The 20,036-nt window shown below is 36.3% G+C and overlaps 1 protein-coding gene across 1 annotated transcript in view; it reads right to left on the bottom strand.

The window, feature by feature from the left end:
* The window catches only part of Rim (Rab3 interacting molecule), a 196,056-nt gene that overhangs the window by 171,031 nt on the left and 4,989 nt on the right, over nt 1-20,036 (bottom strand). Inside the window, exons 3-4 of the mRNA XM_075290574.1 lie at nt 4,002-4,127; nt 3,543-3,923 (exon numbers count right to left, since the gene is read on the bottom strand). Coding sequence (XP_075146689.1) covers nt 3,543-3,923; nt 4,002-4,127 — 507 coding nt within the window. The remainder of the gene's footprint in view (nt 1-3,542; nt 3,924-4,001; nt 4,128-20,036) is intronic.

The following is a 20,036-nucleotide window of genomic DNA, read 5'->3' as shown; positions in this document are numbered from 1 at the left end:
CGCACAGATAATTAGTTACCCAACGCTTGGTTCCTGCCGGTAGGGACGTGTTCTTGATGTGCTCGAAAAGTCTGGCATTGATATCGAATGCCTTCGATAGGTCAAGCACACGGTCCTGTGACACGGCTTGGGCTTATTGAGTCCCCATGTATAAATGCTGAAATGGCATGCAAAGCCGTTGTCGTACTGTGTACTTTGCGGAATCCATTTTTATGACTAGGAGCTGGAAAATTCTCCACTAGGCTGGGGAGGAGTAGTGCCTCAATTGTCTTGGCTACTGGCGAGGAAGGGAAATCGGTCTGTACGGTTCACCCTTGCTCGAGCCTTTGGTTTCAGTAGTGGTATCACCCTACCCATTTCCAGACATCGGGTATAACGACCGATTCTAAGACAAATTGAGGAGTCTGGTCAAGTACTCAACTCCCAGTATTCCCAGATGCTTCAGCATTAGCATAGAGATTCAGTCAGGGCCCAGCGCTTTGGATGGTTTCGCGCTGTTGATGACTTCGGTAACTTCGGCTATGGTAAATTGTGGTGTGTAGTCGGCTCGAAGCCCATGGATGCGACGAATGGCCCTCCTTTTCCCTCTATCACTCTCGGGGTGCTCGATAAACAAACGATTGAAGAATATGGCGCACCTCTTCCGATCAGTCACTGTCACGTCGCCAAAGGTGACTGAAAAACTATCATCCCCAGTAGCGGAGTTCGAGAGGGCTCTCAATGTTGACCACAATTTACCTGTTCCTGTGCCTAGGTTACATTACTTCAAGTGCTGTAAGCAAGTGCTCCGCTTCTGCTCGTTGACTATCTTACTAATCTCTAGATTCAGTTCCCTGATTCTAGGATCAGCAGGGATAGCACGACGGCGTTCATCACGCTCGTTGGCGAGTCCCGCCGCTTCAGTTGGGAAGTTGGGCCCCACTTGGGCAATTCGACCAGCTGGAATGAAGCGAGCGGTTGCTGCGTTGATGATGTCCCGGAACGCCCTCTGGGCAACATGAACATGGGAGGGGCTTTATTTTGGTTGATAAACGTTCGTCGTTCAGAAGTTATGAATTCGGAGGGTCGGTTAATGGTCTGCTCTGCCAAAGCTATGTCTCTCTAGTCATTACCTAGGAGAGAATTTGGGTTACAACCTGGAGCACAGCTACCAACCGGCGGTATATACACATTGTATAGAACTATTTCGGCAGCCCCAAACTTGACATTCCGTATACGGGTCACTCGTATCTGGCACAAGCGGGATAGGTGTATACAGCACGGAACGGTGTAATATAAAAGCCAGGTCACCATCTCCACTTCTTGTGCGATCCGTTCATAGCACTTTGTATCCATCACAATGGCGTAGGCTGCAGGTAACATTCAGCTTAGTTTCCTGGATAGCCTCCACCCTGATCCTTTTCCGATTCATAATGTCCACGATCTCACTAATCTTACCTCGGAGCCCGTTGCAATTAAATTGCAAAAATGATTCACTTTCCGGAACTGGTACAACAATATTAGGTATCAGATGCTGCGGCGGAGAATATTGTTGGGGGTGATGTGGGGGGTCGCATAATCTGATGACCCACTGCTGCCGTCATTGGCACAGCATCCTGCCGCGTAGTCGGCATCGACTACATCCCGTAGCGATGTTAAGCCGGAGCAGTTCCGGAAGTGCACCCATTCCAAGTACCGGTTACACCACACCGAAACCGAGCGATGGTGAATTTGGTTTCGGTAAACTGCACAGTACCACGGTCCGGGGTTTTCCTCTATCCCGGCTCGGAGCAAAAAACGGAGAATGTACCTTCTCCAACACAAAAATACGGACGAAACAATGCGTACACTGATATGGTAGCCGCTGGCCGGTGAATTATATCCATAGGGTCAATCCGTGGTGTGTTTTATGTACAGTAAAATTCAGAAAGATTTGAATTTATTGGTAAAACTTCGTAAAATAAAGGATTTTTATATATGAACTTCTTGTCATTGTCTTCTGCAATGTGGAACGCCGTTCGGTCAGCACTCATTGATAAGAGAAGTTCACCAATGAGGTATCACAATTGACTGAATAGTCTAAGTGAGCCTGATACATCGGGTTGCCACCTAACCTAACCTAACATACGCCTCAATAGTAGAAAACTGGCTCACGAAGTGAACATATTGCGAGAACGAATACAGAACATATTGAAAAATAAGCTTGACCTAAAACCATTAAACTGCCAAAACATTCAAGAGTTAGGCTCGGAAAAGCCAAGGAGAAGCATCGCTTGTACGAAAGTGGTCTGTTACCGAATTTGTTTTTGCCATTCTAAATTGAGCAGTAAGTGAACAAATAAAATGATCGGTTTTAATTGACAATGAGGTCAGCTGAAAATTTACATCTGTGATTGGACATTAGTACTCAAGCGCAGTGTCGTTTGTATTCATTGACCGTGGAGTCCAAATAAAAGCAGAATTCTATCTGAAAAATGTTTCTAAAATAATACTGAAACCCTGGGCAGACAAACATTACAGCCGCAGACCGCGCGAGCTCACATTTGACCAAAAACAACAACGTGTTGATGATTCTGAGCGGTGTGCAGCTGTTAACTCGTAATACACCCGAGTTTTTCCGTCGATATGTGCAATGGATGAAACATGGCTCCATCACTACACTCCTGAGTCCAATCGACAGTCGACTGAGTGTACAGCGACCGGTGAACCGTCTCCGAAGCGTGGAAAGACTCAAAAGTCCCCTGGCAAAGTAATGGCCTCTGTTTTTTGGGATGCGCATGAATTAATTTTTATCGATTATATTGAGAAGGGAAAAACCATCAACAGTGACTATCATATGGCGTTATTGGAGCGTTTGAAGGTCGAAATCGCGGCAAAACGGCCCCATATGAAGAAGAAAAAAGTGTTGTTCCACCAAGCCAACGCAACGTGCCACAAGTCATTGAGAACGATGGCAAAAATTCATGAATTGGGCTTCAAATTGCTTCCCTATCCACCGTATTCTTCAGATCTGGGCCCCAGCGACTTTTTCTTGTTCTCAGATCTCAAATGGATTCTCGCAGGGAAAAAATTTGGCTGCAATGAAGAGGTGATCGCCAAAACTGAGGCCTATTTTGACGCAAAACCGAAGGAATACTACCAAAATGGTATCAAAAAATTGGAAGGTCGTTATAATCGTTGTATCGCTCTTGAAGGAAACTATGTTGAATAATAAAAAAGAATTTTTACAAAAAAAATGTGTTTTTCTTTGTTAGACCGGGGACTTATCAGCCAACCTGTTATTTATATATGAACGCTGTATCTAAATCTAAACCGAGTTGCATGATTGTTGCAGGTATAATTGGTACCATAGAAGATTGTATTGTGCCAACTTTAAATAAAACCAGTTAATAAATAAATAAAACCAGTTGAAGATCACAGTTATTATAAAAATAATTTGATTAATTAATTTCGTAATGCAAACCAAAATTTTATTCTGTGGAAACTGCATAGCTTTGACTAAATGAAGGCAGTATCGAGAGTATTTGGAACTACAAAACTTTTTCAAGATGGACCCAACTTACTTGATATAATCTCGGATCATCATCCTTGCCATGATGCATGCCTTGATTTCCTCCACTACCACTATAATGACCCTGTCCCCGATATTGGCCCTGCCCTTGTTGGCCCGCTTGCAGCTGCTGCTGTTGTTGATGTTGCATTTGTTGTGGAGTCATTGGTTGCATACGCTGTCTCTGACCAGGGCTCATCATATCCATGCCCATGTCACTGCCCATCATGCGTTGATTCGTTGTTTGCTCTTGTTGCGAATATTGTCGTTTCAGCATGCTGCCCGAACGTTGTAAAGGCAAATTTTCTTTTTCGGCTGCACTACGTGTACGTTCCAGTTTTGGTCGTTTATCGAGCGCATCATGTGGATCTACAACAGCCTGTTGGGAAATGTCCTAATCAAAAAAAGAAAAGGGTCTTTTTGTATTAGAACCATTCCGCACCTTAGGTTAAGGGGGGATGCAACTACTTACACTACTGCCATCTGGTTCATTGCGTCTTATGAAACCATCCTGTTGTATTGTGGCCTTGTTAATCCATTGACCAGTCTTAGAGAGTAGTTCTTGCTTTTTGCGACACAAAATGCAAACCCATATGACCTGTAAATGAAATAGAATTGTAGAGAATGTGAAAATTAATGTGGCATCTATTCATTTTTATGCAAACTGATAATTGGCAAAAGTTCAATGACTTTCATTTTGATTTCAATTTCATTGTATTTAAATTTCAATCCCCTTCCCCACATTCCTACCTAATATCATCATGTAAATGCCCACGAGAAAACACCAGCTGTTCATATGCCAAGACATATTTCTTCCCCTCTTAGATATATGGAGAGGCCAAAATGCCATGTCAATTGATTTAAAGAATCCTTACATAGCGACCATTTGTCCATTGCCTTAAAACTTCTTAATTTCATCAAACTGGCAAGAGCGAGTAAGCAAATGAATTTATATGAATGGATTGAATGAATTGTTGATTTTATGCCAAAAAAAGTTTTGAAATTGGTTGACCCAGAAGGAACATTGATACTGGGGTGTGGAGTGCAGTGTGGAGTGAAGTGCTACTACTCCATAAGCCCACCGTATGCAATTTGCCAACGGTGACAGTGATGTGTGAACCACTTTGGTGTCCAAACGTATTGCACTGCAAATTGATGATAGTGGTGTTGAATGAACGGAAAAACAATTAAACATGCATTGGCCGAGTTTTGGGCCAGTTCAATTTCAATTGATTTGAATTGAAGCCAATAATTTGTTCCTCGGAGAATCGCTGTGAAATCGACTGGGAAAAATGAATGACTGATAGGATTTTGTAGCATGAAGCTTTGTCCTAGTTTTTTCCTTTATATTTATTATTTTTCCATCGTTACAATTTTGCACTTTATGGGTAAATTACGTAGAAAAAAAAAGAAAAAAAATGCTAAATTTAAATTTTTATATTTTCCAAAACTTTTCACAGCCAAATCAATTTAATTCATTACAAGTTTATGAAATAATGGGTATAAGTGGGTATAAAATTCTATGACATACAAATATGTTCAATGTAAAATTAAGCAGGAGATAATTTTTGTACGTTTCCCAAAAATAGTAAGAATGAACTACTGCATGGTAAATAAGGTCATGATTCAGCGCAAGGATATTTATATAGATCAACATAGGATTGTCATTCAGTTTGTAATACATTGAAATGCCGATATCCGACTGTTTCTTGATCAGGGAGAAATCTAACCATGTCTCCCTCTTTCAGTTTGTCTGTTGTAAGCACGCGACATCTTTCAACATGTATATACAGCAGTAAGTTCGGCCGGGCCGAACCTTAAATACCCACCACCATGAACCAAATATTAGGGTTTCCTTTGAAATTTCAGGAGGGCTTGAGGACTTGAGGACACTTCCCGAAGATAAATTTAAAGATTTCACCTATGAGGACTATATCAGATTCTGGATTTATAAGAACCATTTTTGTTTGAGTTTTAGAGGAATCATAAACATCGTGTGCCAGTGTGCAAGAAAATGAAATGAAAATGAAATAACGCCTTAATTTAAAATCTAACATCTGTAGATTTTTACCCCCATTATTTAAATGATTACCAGAAGTAAAATCTGGAAACTCAGTTTCAAGCAATTTTCATTTTCATTATTTTACCGATATTCAACATTTTCGGCACAACTCTTTATGTTCCTAAAATACTTCTAGATTTAAAATTGCATGCAAATTTGATAAAAACTATGGTTTCTAAAAGGCCAAGAAGTAAAATCGGGAGGTCGGTCTATTTGGGAGATAAACCAAAACATGGACCAATACACGCCATTTTCGGCTCTCATATTTAAGGTCCTAAAATACCTGTAGATTTCTCATTTCAGGCAAATTAGATAAAAACTACGATTTCTATAAGCCCAAGACCCCAAATCGGGAGGCCGTTTTATATGGGGACTATATCAAAACCTGGACCGATGTTGCCCATCTTCGAATTTGACCTGCCTGCAGACAAAAGACGAGTTTGTGCAAAATTTCAGCACGATTGCTTCATTATTGAAAACTGTAGCGTGATTACAACAGACAGACAGACAGACAGACAGACGGACAGACGGACATCGTTATATCGTCTTAGAATTTCTCCCTGGTCAAGAATATATATACTTTATATAGTCGGAAATCGATATTTCGATGTGTTACAAACGGAATGACAAACTTATTATACCCCCGTCACCATTCTATGGTGGTGGGTATAAAAATAGAGCTACCGTTCTGAGATTTTTTTTTGTTATAACCAGAACAAGTTCGAAATTTAAATAAATTAGATTTAGATTCATTTTTGGTATACTCCACCAAAGAATTACAAATAAAGTGAAGTTTAGTTACGGTGTTGAATTCGGAGTCGGAGTCGAGGCTGCAAACTACACTGAACACTGACTTGACTCCACTGCCCTACACTAATAGAAAACCAAGTAATGGAAGTCCAAAGTCGGGAGGGGCCGACTATATTATACCCTGCACCACTTTGTAGATTCACATTTTCGATACCATATCAAATCCGTCAAACGTGTTGGGTGCAATATATAAAGGTTTATGTTCCCATAGACATATATTTAAAGATGACTTGATGTGGACAAACATTGTTAGACTTCTACAAAATTTATAGAATTAAAATTTAAAACGGCTAATGCTCTGAGGTGGAAAACAATGTTAGTATATAAAGTATATAAAGCAGTAAATTCGGCCGGGCCGAATCTTAAATACCCACCACCATGAATCAAATATTATAGTTTCCTGTGAACATTTCAGGGGGATTTGGTGACAAGTAGATCAGTTCAACCAGTACACTTCCCGAAGATAAATTCAAAGATTTTACCTATGAAGACTAGATCAGATTCTGGATTTATAAGAACCACATTTGTTTGAGTTTTAGAGGAATCATAAACATCGTGTGCAAGTGTGCAAGAAAATGAAATGAAAACGAAATAACGCCTTGATTTAAATTTCACATCTGTAGATTTTTACTAGAGGTCTGCATCGAATAACTTTTCACTACATGTATGCAATTCGCTGTCGAATATAGTACATACACTGTCTTTCTCTCAGAGCGCAAGTAGTGAAGTGAAGAGAACACTTGCTTGTCAAATACCACCAAGTACTTATCAGAAAAAATATGTGTTCCGAAAAAAAGGAACAATAAAAAAGTATGTACTTGAAAAAGTACAACATGGATTCTCTTCACTTCACGTGGTACCACAAGTATTTCTCAGTTATGTGCGAAGCAAAACTTTCCATTTCTATTAATCATAGATATGTATGTATGTCACATATTTCATATATTTATATATGTCACACACTTACCTTAACGTTTGCCGTTCTTTATAACAAACCGAAAACATATATTATGGAGAGTAACTGTTTTTTGTATTTCTGAAACTGCACGTGGTACATGGAGTACTCTATGAATTTTTGTTCTCGCAACATACTCGACGTGATCACTCTGAGTACACTTCAATAAGAGAAAAAGAGGAATATGTGTTTGTTGGTAATGAAGACATCAGAGTAGCAACAAGAAGTTACTCGTGGCTTTTGGTGTTCATCAAAATGTGTACCAATTGTTTTGCGACTCTCACAAATATATGTACTCATGTAGCAAGTACACGTGTACTCTTCATTTACAAATGGAATTGTGCAGACCTCTAATTTTTACCCCCATTATTTAAATGATTAACAGAAATAAAATCTGGAAACTATAATTCAGTTTCAAGCATTTTCATTATCAGTGCACATGGACCGATATTCACTATTTTCAGCACACCTTAGGTTAGGATAGGTTACTCATCATTTTCAGCACACCTCTTTAGGGTTTTAAAATACCTCTAGATTTCTAATTTCAGGCAAATTGGATAAAAACTACAGATTTTAGACGCCCAAGAAGTAAAAACTGGAGATCGGTCTATATGGGGGCTATACCAAAACATGAACCGATACTCATCACTTGTTCTAAAATACCTCTAGATTTCCAATTTCAGGCAAATTGGATAAAAACTACGAATTCTATAAGCCCAAGACCCCAAATCGGGAGATCGGTCTATATGGGGGATATACCAAAACCTGGACCGATACTCACCATTTTCAGCACACCTCTTTATGTTCCTAAAATACCTCTAGATTTCAAATTTCAACCAAATTGGATAATAAATACGGATTCTAGTAGCCCAAGAAGTAAAATCGGGAAATTGGTCTATATGGGGGCTATACCTAAACATCAACCGATAGTCACCACTTTTGGCACACCTCTTTATGGTGCTAAAATACCTCTAGATTTCCAATTTCAGGTGAATTGGATAGAAACTATCGATTCTAGAAGCACTAGAAATATAATCGGGAGATCGGTCTAAAACATGGACCCATACTCACGATTTTTGGCACACATCTTTTTGGTCATAAAATACCTCTAGATTTCCAATTTCAGGCAAATTGGATAGAAACTAAGCCGAAGACCCCAAATCGGGAGGTCGGTTTATATGGGGACTATATCAAAACTTGGACCGATATAGCCCATCTTCGAACTTGACGATTGCTTTATTATTGAAGACTGTAGCGTGATAACAACAGACAGCCAGACAGACAGACAGATAGACAGACGGACAGACAGACGGACAGAAAGACGGACGGACAGACGAACATGGCTATATCGTCTTAAAATTATCAAGAATATATATAATTTATATAGTCGGAAATCGATATTTCGATGTGTTACAAACGGAATGACAAACCTATTGTGGTGGGTATAACAAGGATATAAGGCCGTAAGTTCGTCCAGGCCGAAAAAAAAAAAAATTCTATAGAAATAAAATTTTGACAAAATTTTCTACAGAAATAAAATTTTGACAAAATTTTCTATAGAACAAAAATGTTGACAAAATTTTCTATAGAAATAAAATTTTGACAAAATTTTCTATAGAACAAAAAATTTAACAAAATTTTCTATAGAACAAAAATTTTAACAAAATTCTCTATAGAAATAAAATTTTGGTAGATTATTTTTAGCTCGAGTGGCAACCATGATTATGAACCGATATGGACCAATTTTTGTGTGATTGGGGATCGGCTATAAAGGGTGATACGGTCAAAATTTGGTCTATATAAACATGACGTATTTCTTTCAATTTTGCATTTTTAAAAACCTGAACACCCCTCATTTTGAAGGTGTGTGTGTGTAGAATGTTGCTCCTATTTTGATTTTGGAATTCACTCTTCAGTTGTCAAAATGCCGTCCAAGCAAGAAGAGCAGCGTATCAAAATTTTGCTCGCGCATCGCGAAAATCCGAGCTACTCGAACGCAAAGCTGGCAAAATCGCTAAAAGTTGCCAAATCAACCGTTACAAATGTAATTAAACGTTTGTCGACAGCCAGGAAGTCTGGATCGGGGGGAAATCGAAAACCGGAAGCCGCTGAGACGACAAAGAGAGTTGCCGGTAGTTTCAAGCGAAACCCTAACCTCTCTCTCCGAGATGCCGCAAATAAGCTGGGTGTATCGTCTACAACCGTGCATCGAGCCAAAAAACGAGCCGGACTATCGACTTACAAGAAGGTAGTGACTCCAAATCACGATGATAAACAAAATACGACGGCCAAAGCGCGATACCGGAGGCTGTACACGACGATGCTGACGAAGTTTGACTGCGTGGTAATGGACGACGAAACTTACGTCAAAGCCAACTACAAGCAGCTTCCGGGACAGGAGTTTTATACGGCAAAAGGAAGGGGAAAGGTAGCAGATATTTTCAAGCACATAAAACTGTCAAAGTTCGCAAAGAAATATCTGGTTTGGCAAGCCATCTGTACCTGTGGCTTGAAAAGCAGCATTTTCATAGCTTCCGGGACTGTCAACCAAGAAATTTACGTGAAAGAGTGTTTGAATAAACATCTGCTGCCTTTCCTGAAGAAACACGGTTGTTCCGTGCTGTTTTGGCCGGATTTGGCATCTTGACATTACGGTAAAAAGGCCATGGAGTGGTACCCCGCCAACAACGTGCAGGTGGTTCCCAAGGACAAGAACCCACCCAACACGGCAGAACTCCGCCCAATTGAGAAATACTGGGCTATTGTCAAGCGGAACCTAAAGAAGACCAAAAAACTTCTAAGGACGAGCAGCAGTTCAAGGCAAACTGGCCTTCTACGGCGAAGAAGATGAACAAGGTGGCTGTACAAAATCTGATGGCAGGTGTCAAGCGTGAGGCCCGGCAATTCGGATTTGGAAAAGCGAAAGCCTAACTGAATATTTTTCCTGAATTTTATACTAATTGAACTTGAAAAAGAAATTTAATTTGATTTTTTAAATAAACGATTTCACCGATTTACACGCGTTTCCCTTGACCAATTTTTGACCGTATCACCCTTTATATGTAAAAGTGGTCCGACAACTACTTGCGCCAAGTTTCAAGTCGATAGCTTGTTTCGTTCGCAAGTTAGCGTGATTTGAACCGACGGACGGACGGACATGCTTAGATCGACTCAGAATTTCACCACGACCCAGAATATATATACTTTATGGGGTCATAGAGCAATATTTCGATGTGTTACAAACGGAATGACAAAGTTAATATACCCCCATCCTATGGTGGAGGGTATAATATGGTAAACACTTAAATCTGAAGCAATTCTAGGCAAATTTGCAAAAGTGTATTTATGATTTATCGGTCAATAGATGTGTATTAGAAAACTAGAGTCATTTCTAAACGTTTTCGTTTTAGCTGTGGCGATTTTACAAGGAAAATGCTGGTATTTTGGCCATTTTTGCCGAAATCAGAAACACATATTCATGGGAGCTATATGTAAATCTGAACAGAATCATAGAAATAAAATTTTGACAAAATAAAATTTTGGCAACATTTTCTATAGAAGTAAAATTTGGATAAAATTTTCTATAGAAATAAAATTTTGACAAAATTTTTTATAGAAATAAAATTTTGACAAAATTTTCTATAGAAATAAAATTTTGACAAAGTTTTCTATAGAACAAAAATGTTGATAAAATCTTCTATAGAAATAAAATTTTAACAAAATTTTCTATAGAAATAAAATTTTTTCAAAAATTTCTATAGAAATAAAATTGTGGTAGATTATTTTTGGCTCGAGTGGCAACCATGATTATGAACCAATATGGACCAATTTTTGTGTTTTTGGATGATGAAGGATATAAATAATTAAAGGGGTCAAGCAATTGGCATGTATTCAAAAGCCGTGTTTTAAATCTTCTACGACAGTGTATTATAAAATACACATGTTGCGTATACTCTATTTAAACTCTTCATATGATATTTGATGAAGTATACGCACCCATGTCTAAATTGAAGACATTTTATGTTGGCTATTTCAAACAATGAGACAACATTGTCTCATGTCATGTCATCAAGCAAATTGTTTCAGCAACTTTAAATCTTATAATTGTACTTTACACGCTTTTTTGCTCTATATTTTAGACATTTAAATTGAGAATTCCTTCATAGTCCAGAATATATATTTAAAATGGTCGAAAGTAGAAAGTTATTTTTCCCCATACCTCTTCTATATTTGAGGACATAGAAATAGGTTAATTATATTATAGCTAACAGTTGAATGAACAAATGCAAATGTTCATTATGCATTGACGTTGCCAAAAGGACATCCTCAAGCATTGTGTATTTTCCATTCAATTTCTTATCTCATTTCCTATGGCAAAAAAAAAAAATTATTTCATTTTCTTATTTAAACAGAAATGTATTGGCTTTGTGATAGCAAATGACCTAATTTTAAGCAGGACAAAAATGTCAAGGATGTTTGGGAAATTTTGTCTTTTTATAGGATCTTAGAAACTGACATAAAGTAGGCTTTAATAATGTAATACACAGAAAAAATTGTTTTTATTTTCAGTTACGAAATTATTTTTTTTTCACTTCAGCTCCTTATAAAATGTTTTCTATCTTAATGTATATGGGGCATGCTTTAAATATTATATGAGGATAACGGTCAAAATTTCTATTTATGTAGCTTAAAGGACATCAGGCGAATTCCAGGCAAATGAAAACGATGAAATAATGGAATTCGTAGGATATCTTAATTAGGACTATACAAAACAAACGGACTGAAATAAACTGCATAGACATGTGTATTTCTGACTAAAAAATTAAAAAAAAATCAAACAATAATAGAAATCTTTAGAACAAGCTTCTGCTCATATCAACTTTTACCAACACTAGAATTGTTGAAAAGTTTAAATAAAAATAAGTATATTCGGCCTTAAGTTCGGCCAGGCCGAATCTTATGTACCCTCCACCATGGATTGAGTAGAAACATCTACGAAAGACTGTCATACACAATCGAAATACTTGGGTTGTGGTAATACTTACCGATGGCAAGGTATCCTAAAACTTCTTAACACCGTCTTCTAAATTGTAAGTTAGTCCATACCTGTTATATATTAGAAAACAAGTAAGAAAAGTCTAAATTCGGGCGGGGCCAACTATATTATACCCTGCACCACTTTGTAGATCTAAATTTTCGATACCATATTACATCCGTCAAATGTGTTGAGGGCTATATATAAAGGTTTGTCCCAAATACATACATTTAAATATCACTCGATCTGTACAGAATTTGATAGACTTCTACAAAATCTATAGACTCAAAATTTAAGTCGGCTAATGCACTAGGGTGGAACACAATGTTAGTAAAAAAATATGGGAAACGTTTAAATCTGAAGCAATTTTAAGGAAACTTCGCAACAGTTTATTTATGATTTATCGCTCGATATATACGTATTAGAAGTTTAGGAAAATTAGAGTCATTTTTCAACTTTTCGACTAAGCAGTGGCGATTTTACAAGGAAAATGTTGGTATTTTGACCATTTTTGTCGAAATAAAAAAAAACATATATATGGGAGCTATATCTAAATCTGAACCGATTTCAATCAAATTTGGCACACATGACTATATTACTAATTGTACTCATAGTGCAAAATTTCAACCAAATTGGGCCAAAACTCTGGCTTCTGGGGCCATATAAGTCCATATCGGGCGAAAAATATATATGGAAGCTATATCTAAATCTGAACCGATTTCAATCAAATTTGGCACACATGACTATACTACCAATTGTACTCCTTGTGCAAAATTTCAAGCTAATCGGGATAAAACTCTGGCTTCTGGGTCCATATAAGTGCATATCGGGCGAAAGATATATATAAGAGCTATATCTAAATCTGAATCGATTTCAACCAAATTTGGCACGCATATCTACAATGCTAAATCTACTCCCTGTGCAAAATTTCAACCAAATTGGGCCAAAACTCTGGCTTTCAGGATCATATTAGTCCATATCGGGCGAAAGATATATATGGGAGCTATATCTAAATCTGAACCGATTTCAATCAAATTTTGCACACTTGACTATACTACTAATTGTACTCCTAGTGCAAAATTTCAACTAAATTCGGCCAAAAATCTGGCTTCTGGGGCCATATAAGTCCATATCGGGCGAATGATATATATGGGAGCTATGTCTAAATCTCAACCGATTTCAATCAAATTTTGCACACTTGACTATACGACTAAGTGTTATGTTTGTACAAAATTTCAAGCAAATCGGTATAAAACTCTGGCTGCTGGGTCTATACTAGAGCATATCGGGCGAAAGATATATATGGGAGCTATATCTAAATCTGAACCGGTTTCTTCCAAAATCAATAGGATTCTATTCTGACCCAAATTAGGAACATGTGCCAAATTTTAAGGCGATTGGACTTAAATTGCGACCTAGACTTTGATCACAAAAATGTGTTCACAGACAGACGGACGGACGGAGGGACGGACGGAGGGACGGACGGAGGGACGGACGGACGGACAGACGAATATGGTTATATCGACTCAGGGACCCACCCTGAGCATTATTTCCAAAGACACCATGTGTCTATCTCGTCTTTTTCTGGGTGTTACAAACATATGCACTAACTTATAGTACCCTGTTCCACAGTGTGGCGCAGGGTATAAATATGGGAAGCATTTAAATCTGAAGCAATTTTAAGGAAACTTCGCAAAAGTTTATTTATGATTTATCGCTCGATATATATTTATTAGAAGTTTAGGAAAATTAGAGTCATTTTTCAACTTTTCGACTAAGCAGTGGCGATTTTACAAGGAAAATGTTTGTTTTTGGACCATTTTATTCGAAATCAAAAAAACATATATATGGGACCTATATCTAAATCTGAACCGATTTCAACTAAATTTGGCACGCATAGCTACAATGCTAATTCTACACCCTGTGCAAAATTTCAACTAAATCGGAGCAAAAAATTGGCCTCTGTGGTCATATGAGTAAATCGTGTAAATCGGGCGAAAGCTATATATGGGAGCTATATCTAAATCTGAACCGATTTCAAAAAAATTAGGCACACTTGATTACACTACTAGTGCAAAATTTCAACCAAATTGGGGTAAAACTTTGGCTTCTGGGACCGTATTAGTCCATATCGAGCGAAAGATATATATGGGAGCTATATCTAAATCTGAACCGATTTCAATAAAATTTGGCACACTTGACTACAGTACTAATTCTTCTTGTGCAAAATTTTGAACAAATTAGGGTAAAACTCTGGCTTCTGGGGCCATATAAGTCCATATCGGGCGAAATATATATATGGAAGCTATATCTAAATCTGAACCGATTTCTTGCAAAATCAATAGGGTTCTATTCTGCGCCAAAACACATACTTGTGCCAACTTTGAAGTTAATTGGACTAAAACTGCGACCTGGACTTTGATTACAAAAATGTGTTCACGGACAGATGGACATAGCTATATCGACTCAGGTGCCCACCCTGAGCATTTTTGCCAAAGACACCATGTGTCTATCTCGTCTCCTTCGGGGTGTTGCAAATATATGCACTTACTTATAATACCCTGTTCCACAGTGTGGCGCAGGGTATAAAAAAGGCACAAAAGTGTCAACTTTACCAATTTAATCAATATTTCGATGTGTTACAAAAAGGAATGACTCCATCCTATGATGGAAGGTATAACACTAGGGAAGTAACATTTCTTCAAGTGTTCCTTATCTAAGGCTTTTTCTTGCCATTGAACACATTTTTCATTGCATCGAACTCCATCAATTTTCTTATAACAATGCGTTATACAATCTATAAATTTCATTTTAATGCGTTAAATTTCTACCATTGTAACCAGCTATTGGCTGGTATATTTTTGTGTGTTTCGTTAAGGCATTCTAGCATTTTTAAATTATTTTTGCTCACTTCTGGGTATTGGCTTTTGTTGTCTTTTGCCCTATTCAGTTGTATTGTGAAATGAGTTGTCCTTCGGAGCGACTTACATGTGTACTTTATTTTTTTGACAAAACACAAAAAAAAAACAAAGATGATATGCTGTCCTTTATGGTACTAGAAGAGCTGAGTATGTGTGATGTTATAGTTCCTCTCAATATGGTTTTCATTGTTACCGTTGTTGTTGTCGTTGCTGCTGTTTGGTTTTAAATAACCTTCAGGATATTATTGATGTTATTGTTGTTGTTGTTGTTGTTGTGTTTTTACACTCAAACAATATATCTTTACAAGTATATACAATAATAGCAAAATGTATTTATGTCCACATCCAAGATGAGATGAGTAACTAGCCCATAGTGTATAAAATTGTATATGATAATGTTTTGTATATGTATATGTGTATGTGTGTGTAGTTGGGTTTGTTAAGAAATAAATATAACCCAAAAGGAAATAACAAATTCTACAATATAGAGATAATTGAGAAGATAAAGTAACGCAGTTAACAATTTTTTCACAACAAAATCTCAATCGCAACCAGCAAATACTTGAATAGCTGAGAAGCTTGTCAGCAGCAGTAAGAGAAGCATACAGAAAAAAAATATCTTCAAATCACAGGCTAGTCTCAATAGAATCTCTGGCGTCAATTGGAGCATATTTCAAATTTATATTCAACCACATGCCAACGACATCATGGCTCAGATTATAAAGATATCATGTATGCTCGTGCACGCACTACCATTTCCACTAAATATACATACACTCAACGGAAAAATACTTGTCTCCGTAACGAAATTCCCCTTTCTTATAAAGTGTTCTCTTTGAGAGCAATTAAAACCGAATGCACAGAAAAAAAGTAAACTACATTATGAGAAAAATGAACTATGTCTTGCGAAAAGTGAACTAAATTGTACTCCAAATTTTGAGATCCATTACATTAACGAAAATTTTCTGATATTTTTGGATTTTTAACTACCATTTACGAAATGCAACTTTCTCGAAATGCAAAAAATTAACCACATGAATTAACCACACTGTAGTTTATTCTTATTAGTTTTGAGAAGTGTACGAAAAACTACTTCTGTTTTAGTTAGAATTGAACTAATTTGTATGTCATTAAAATTTTACTGCTATTTAGTTCATAAAATTTTTGAGACATACTTGGAATAAAGAAAAAATCGTTGGGCTGGGGAAAATTTCTTACAAAATTTTAAAAATAAAATAAAACAAAATACAATTTTTGCAATAAATATTAGTTAATTTTGCATCAATTTTACAACAGATTTTTTTCCGTGTGTATGGCAACGATTATCTTAAAAGTTTTATTTGTTTTTTAAAGAATTTTTTTTGTGTCAAAAGCAATCTTTGATTGTCTAAAACTTCGTTCCTCGGAAAAGAAGCTCTTCTTTCAGTGTGAAGTGTGGATAAAATGGACTTCAACAAACTTCCGGTTACACTGAAAAAAAACATGCAAGCATGTTCCAAAGATTTGGTCTTTACATCAACCCTAAAAAGCTTAACCTACTGAAAGTCACGGATAAGCTAAACATACGTCTGTGGGACATATCATAGTGGACAAAATTTGTGGATTTTTCTTGTAAATTTTTGTACTTACACACATTCTATATACAAATCCTTATCATTTAAACACGTTTTCGGCTAAACTTTTATTTACTGTGTAACAAAAAACTCACATTTTCGGTACTCATTTTCAGCAGGGAGAGCGATGATTTTGGTATTAATTCATGGCCAAAGAAGCGGAAATTGGAGTAAGGACACCTTTAAGTCCCAATTAGAGGTGTGCACGTGACACAAAATTGTCGTGAATCACGAAAAATTTCGTGACTCAAGCGTGAGTCGCGAGTCACGCTGATGGCAACGGCGTGAGTGTGATTAACAAACCAAATGTCGTGCTTGAGCCTGAGTCACGAAAATAGTTTCTTCGTGAGTGTGCGTGAAAAATACGCTCACGAATTTCGAAAAAATACGCTCACGAAAAAATCCTGCCAACGGACATAAAACGCGTACGAGATGAATTTATTTTAGAGGTGTGCACGTGACACGAAATTGTCGTGACTCACGAACACACTCGTGCGTGAATCGTGAGTCACGCTCATGACAACAGCGTGAGTGTGCGTGAGCGTTATTAACAAACCAAAATATCGTGCGTGAGTCACGAAAATAATATCTTCGTGAGTGTGCGTGAGTAACGAATTACACTCACGAAAATATTCCTGCTCACCAACATAAAACGCTTAAGAGTTAAATTCACCTGGGATGTTAAGAGTTTAATAACACTCTCGATTTTAATAATGCTTATGTTTTCAGACTCTTCGGTAAGGTAAATTAATCATAAAATTGTTCGTGAGTCACGATATTTTTCGTGAATCACGATATTTTTCGTGAGTCACGATATTCTTCGTGAGTTACGATATTTTTCGCGAATCACGACGTTTTCGTGCGTGAGTCCTACCAAAAAATATCGTGAGTGAGTGTGCGTGAGCGTGAGTAAACTATTACTCACGTGCACACCTCTAATTTATTTACAATTTCAGTGACACTTGGGGTGTTAAGAGTTTAATAACGCTCTCGATTTTAATAATTCTCATGTTTTCAAACACGTCCCTAAGGTAAATTAGTCATAAAATTATTCGTGAGCCACGACATTTTTCGTAAGTCACGATATTTTTCGTGAGCCACGACAGTTCCTGCGTGAGTACAAATTTTCTTTTCGTGGGTGTGCGTGAGGCCTACCAAAAACTATCGCGTGTGAGTAGTACTTTTCCGTCGTGAATGTGAATGTGCGTGAGCGTGAGTAAAATATTACTCACGTGCACATCTCTAGTCCCAATTCTCTTTTAAATTTGAGTTTTGCGAATTTAATTTATTTTTAAAAACGTGTTAATGACAACTGAAACTTCCATATCCGATTAGACTGAAACTAAAAAATTAAGTAAAAAAATGTCTTTAAAATAAAGTGCTAAAAACATATCCTGGTTTTAAATGATTTTTGGCTGTATAGCCAAAATACAAAAAGTCAAAAAATTTAAAGACGATTCGAAATCTTTGGTTTCACGACAATATTTTTTCAGTGTATTTCAAAACAGTTCGTCTCACAGTTGATAGATTTTTTCCAGTGACAGTTCATTTTACTGTTTACAAGCCAACTAAAGCATTTCGATCTATTGTTTTCAGAAATACCTAAAGTTAGTCATAGTGGAATTCAAGCGTGATAGTATGATTGCTTAATATTTTGTTGGAAAAGCACAAGTGACTATCGTTAGAATCTTCCGGCATTAAAATGTAAATAAAACTCTTATTTCTTGTATCATTTATAGTTACCATGATACTGACAGTATTCCATCGCACCCAAATAAAAACTCCAGAAATGATCTGAAAAGTGGTCGAAATCCACGCCGCAGTGGTAGAAAATATTTTTGTGAACTGAACATATCGTGAGAATGGATGCAACACATATTGAAGTATAGCCAGACCCTCCACCATGGATTGCGTTCAAAATTCTATTAAAGACTGGGATTCTGGTGCAAGTTGTCAATGACTCCTCCTCCTCCTTCAAAGTTCTTGATCGTTGTCTATAGAGGAGTCTATAATTAATTATGAACCGTTGTGAACCAATTTTTGCACAGTAGTAAGAGTGGCCAAATTTCAACCGGATCGGATGAAATTTACTCCTCTACAAGGCTCCGCAAATCAAATCTGGGGATCAATTTATATGGGTGTTATATAATTAAGTACTGATATGGACCAATTTTTGCAAGGCTGATTGAAAGTACCTACATCAATAACAACAACTTGTACCAAGACTCCAAATTTCACCACGACCCTGAAAATATATACTTTATAAAGTCTGATACCAATATTTCGATGTGTTACAGACGGATGCACAAAGTTAGAATACTATCACCACTACTGTGGGTAATTTTATTTCTATAGAAGATTTTGTCAAAATTTTATTTCTATAAACAATTTCGTCTAAATTTTATTTCTATAGAAAATTTTGTGAAAATTTTATTTCCATAGAAAATATTGTGAAAATTTTATTTCTATAGAAAATTTTATGAAAATGATATTTCTATAGAAAATTTTGTCAAAATTTTAAATTATGTGAAAATTTTATTTCTATAGAAAATTATATCAAAATGTTATTTCTATAGACAATTTTGTCAAAATTTTATTTCTATAGAAAATTTTGTCAAAATTTTATTTCTATAGAAAATTTTGTCAAAATTTTATTTCAATAAAAACTTTTACCAAAATTTTATTTCTATAAAAAGTTTTGTTTCTATAGAAATTTTTTTCAACATTTTATTTTTATAGAACATTTTTTTTTAGCATTTTATTTTTATAGAAAGTTTTTTTTTCAGCATTTTATTTCTATAGAAAATTTTGCCAGAATTTTATTTCAATAGAAAAGTTTGTCAAAATTTTATTTCTATAGAAAATTTCCTCAAAATTGTATTTTATAGAAAATTATTTCTATAAACGGTTGTTAAGCATCCCTAAATTTTATTTCTATAGAAAATTTTGTCTAAATTTTATTTCTATAGAAAATTTTGTGAAAATTTTATTTCTATAGAAAACATTGTGAAAATTTTATTTCTATAGAAAATTTTGTGAAAATGGTATTTCTATTGAAAATTTTGTCAAAATTTTATATCTATAGAAATTTATATCAAAATAATATTTCTT

The sequence above is a fragment of the Haematobia irritans genome, chromosome 1, assembly GCF_050003625.1.
Source record: "Haematobia irritans isolate KBUSLIRL chromosome 1, ASM5000362v1, whole genome shotgun sequence".
Taxonomy (NCBI): domain Eukaryota; kingdom Metazoa; phylum Arthropoda; class Insecta; order Diptera; family Muscidae; genus Haematobia; species Haematobia irritans.
Note: the sequence above shows the minus strand (reverse complement) of the source record. Positions and strands in the feature narration are given on the sequence as shown.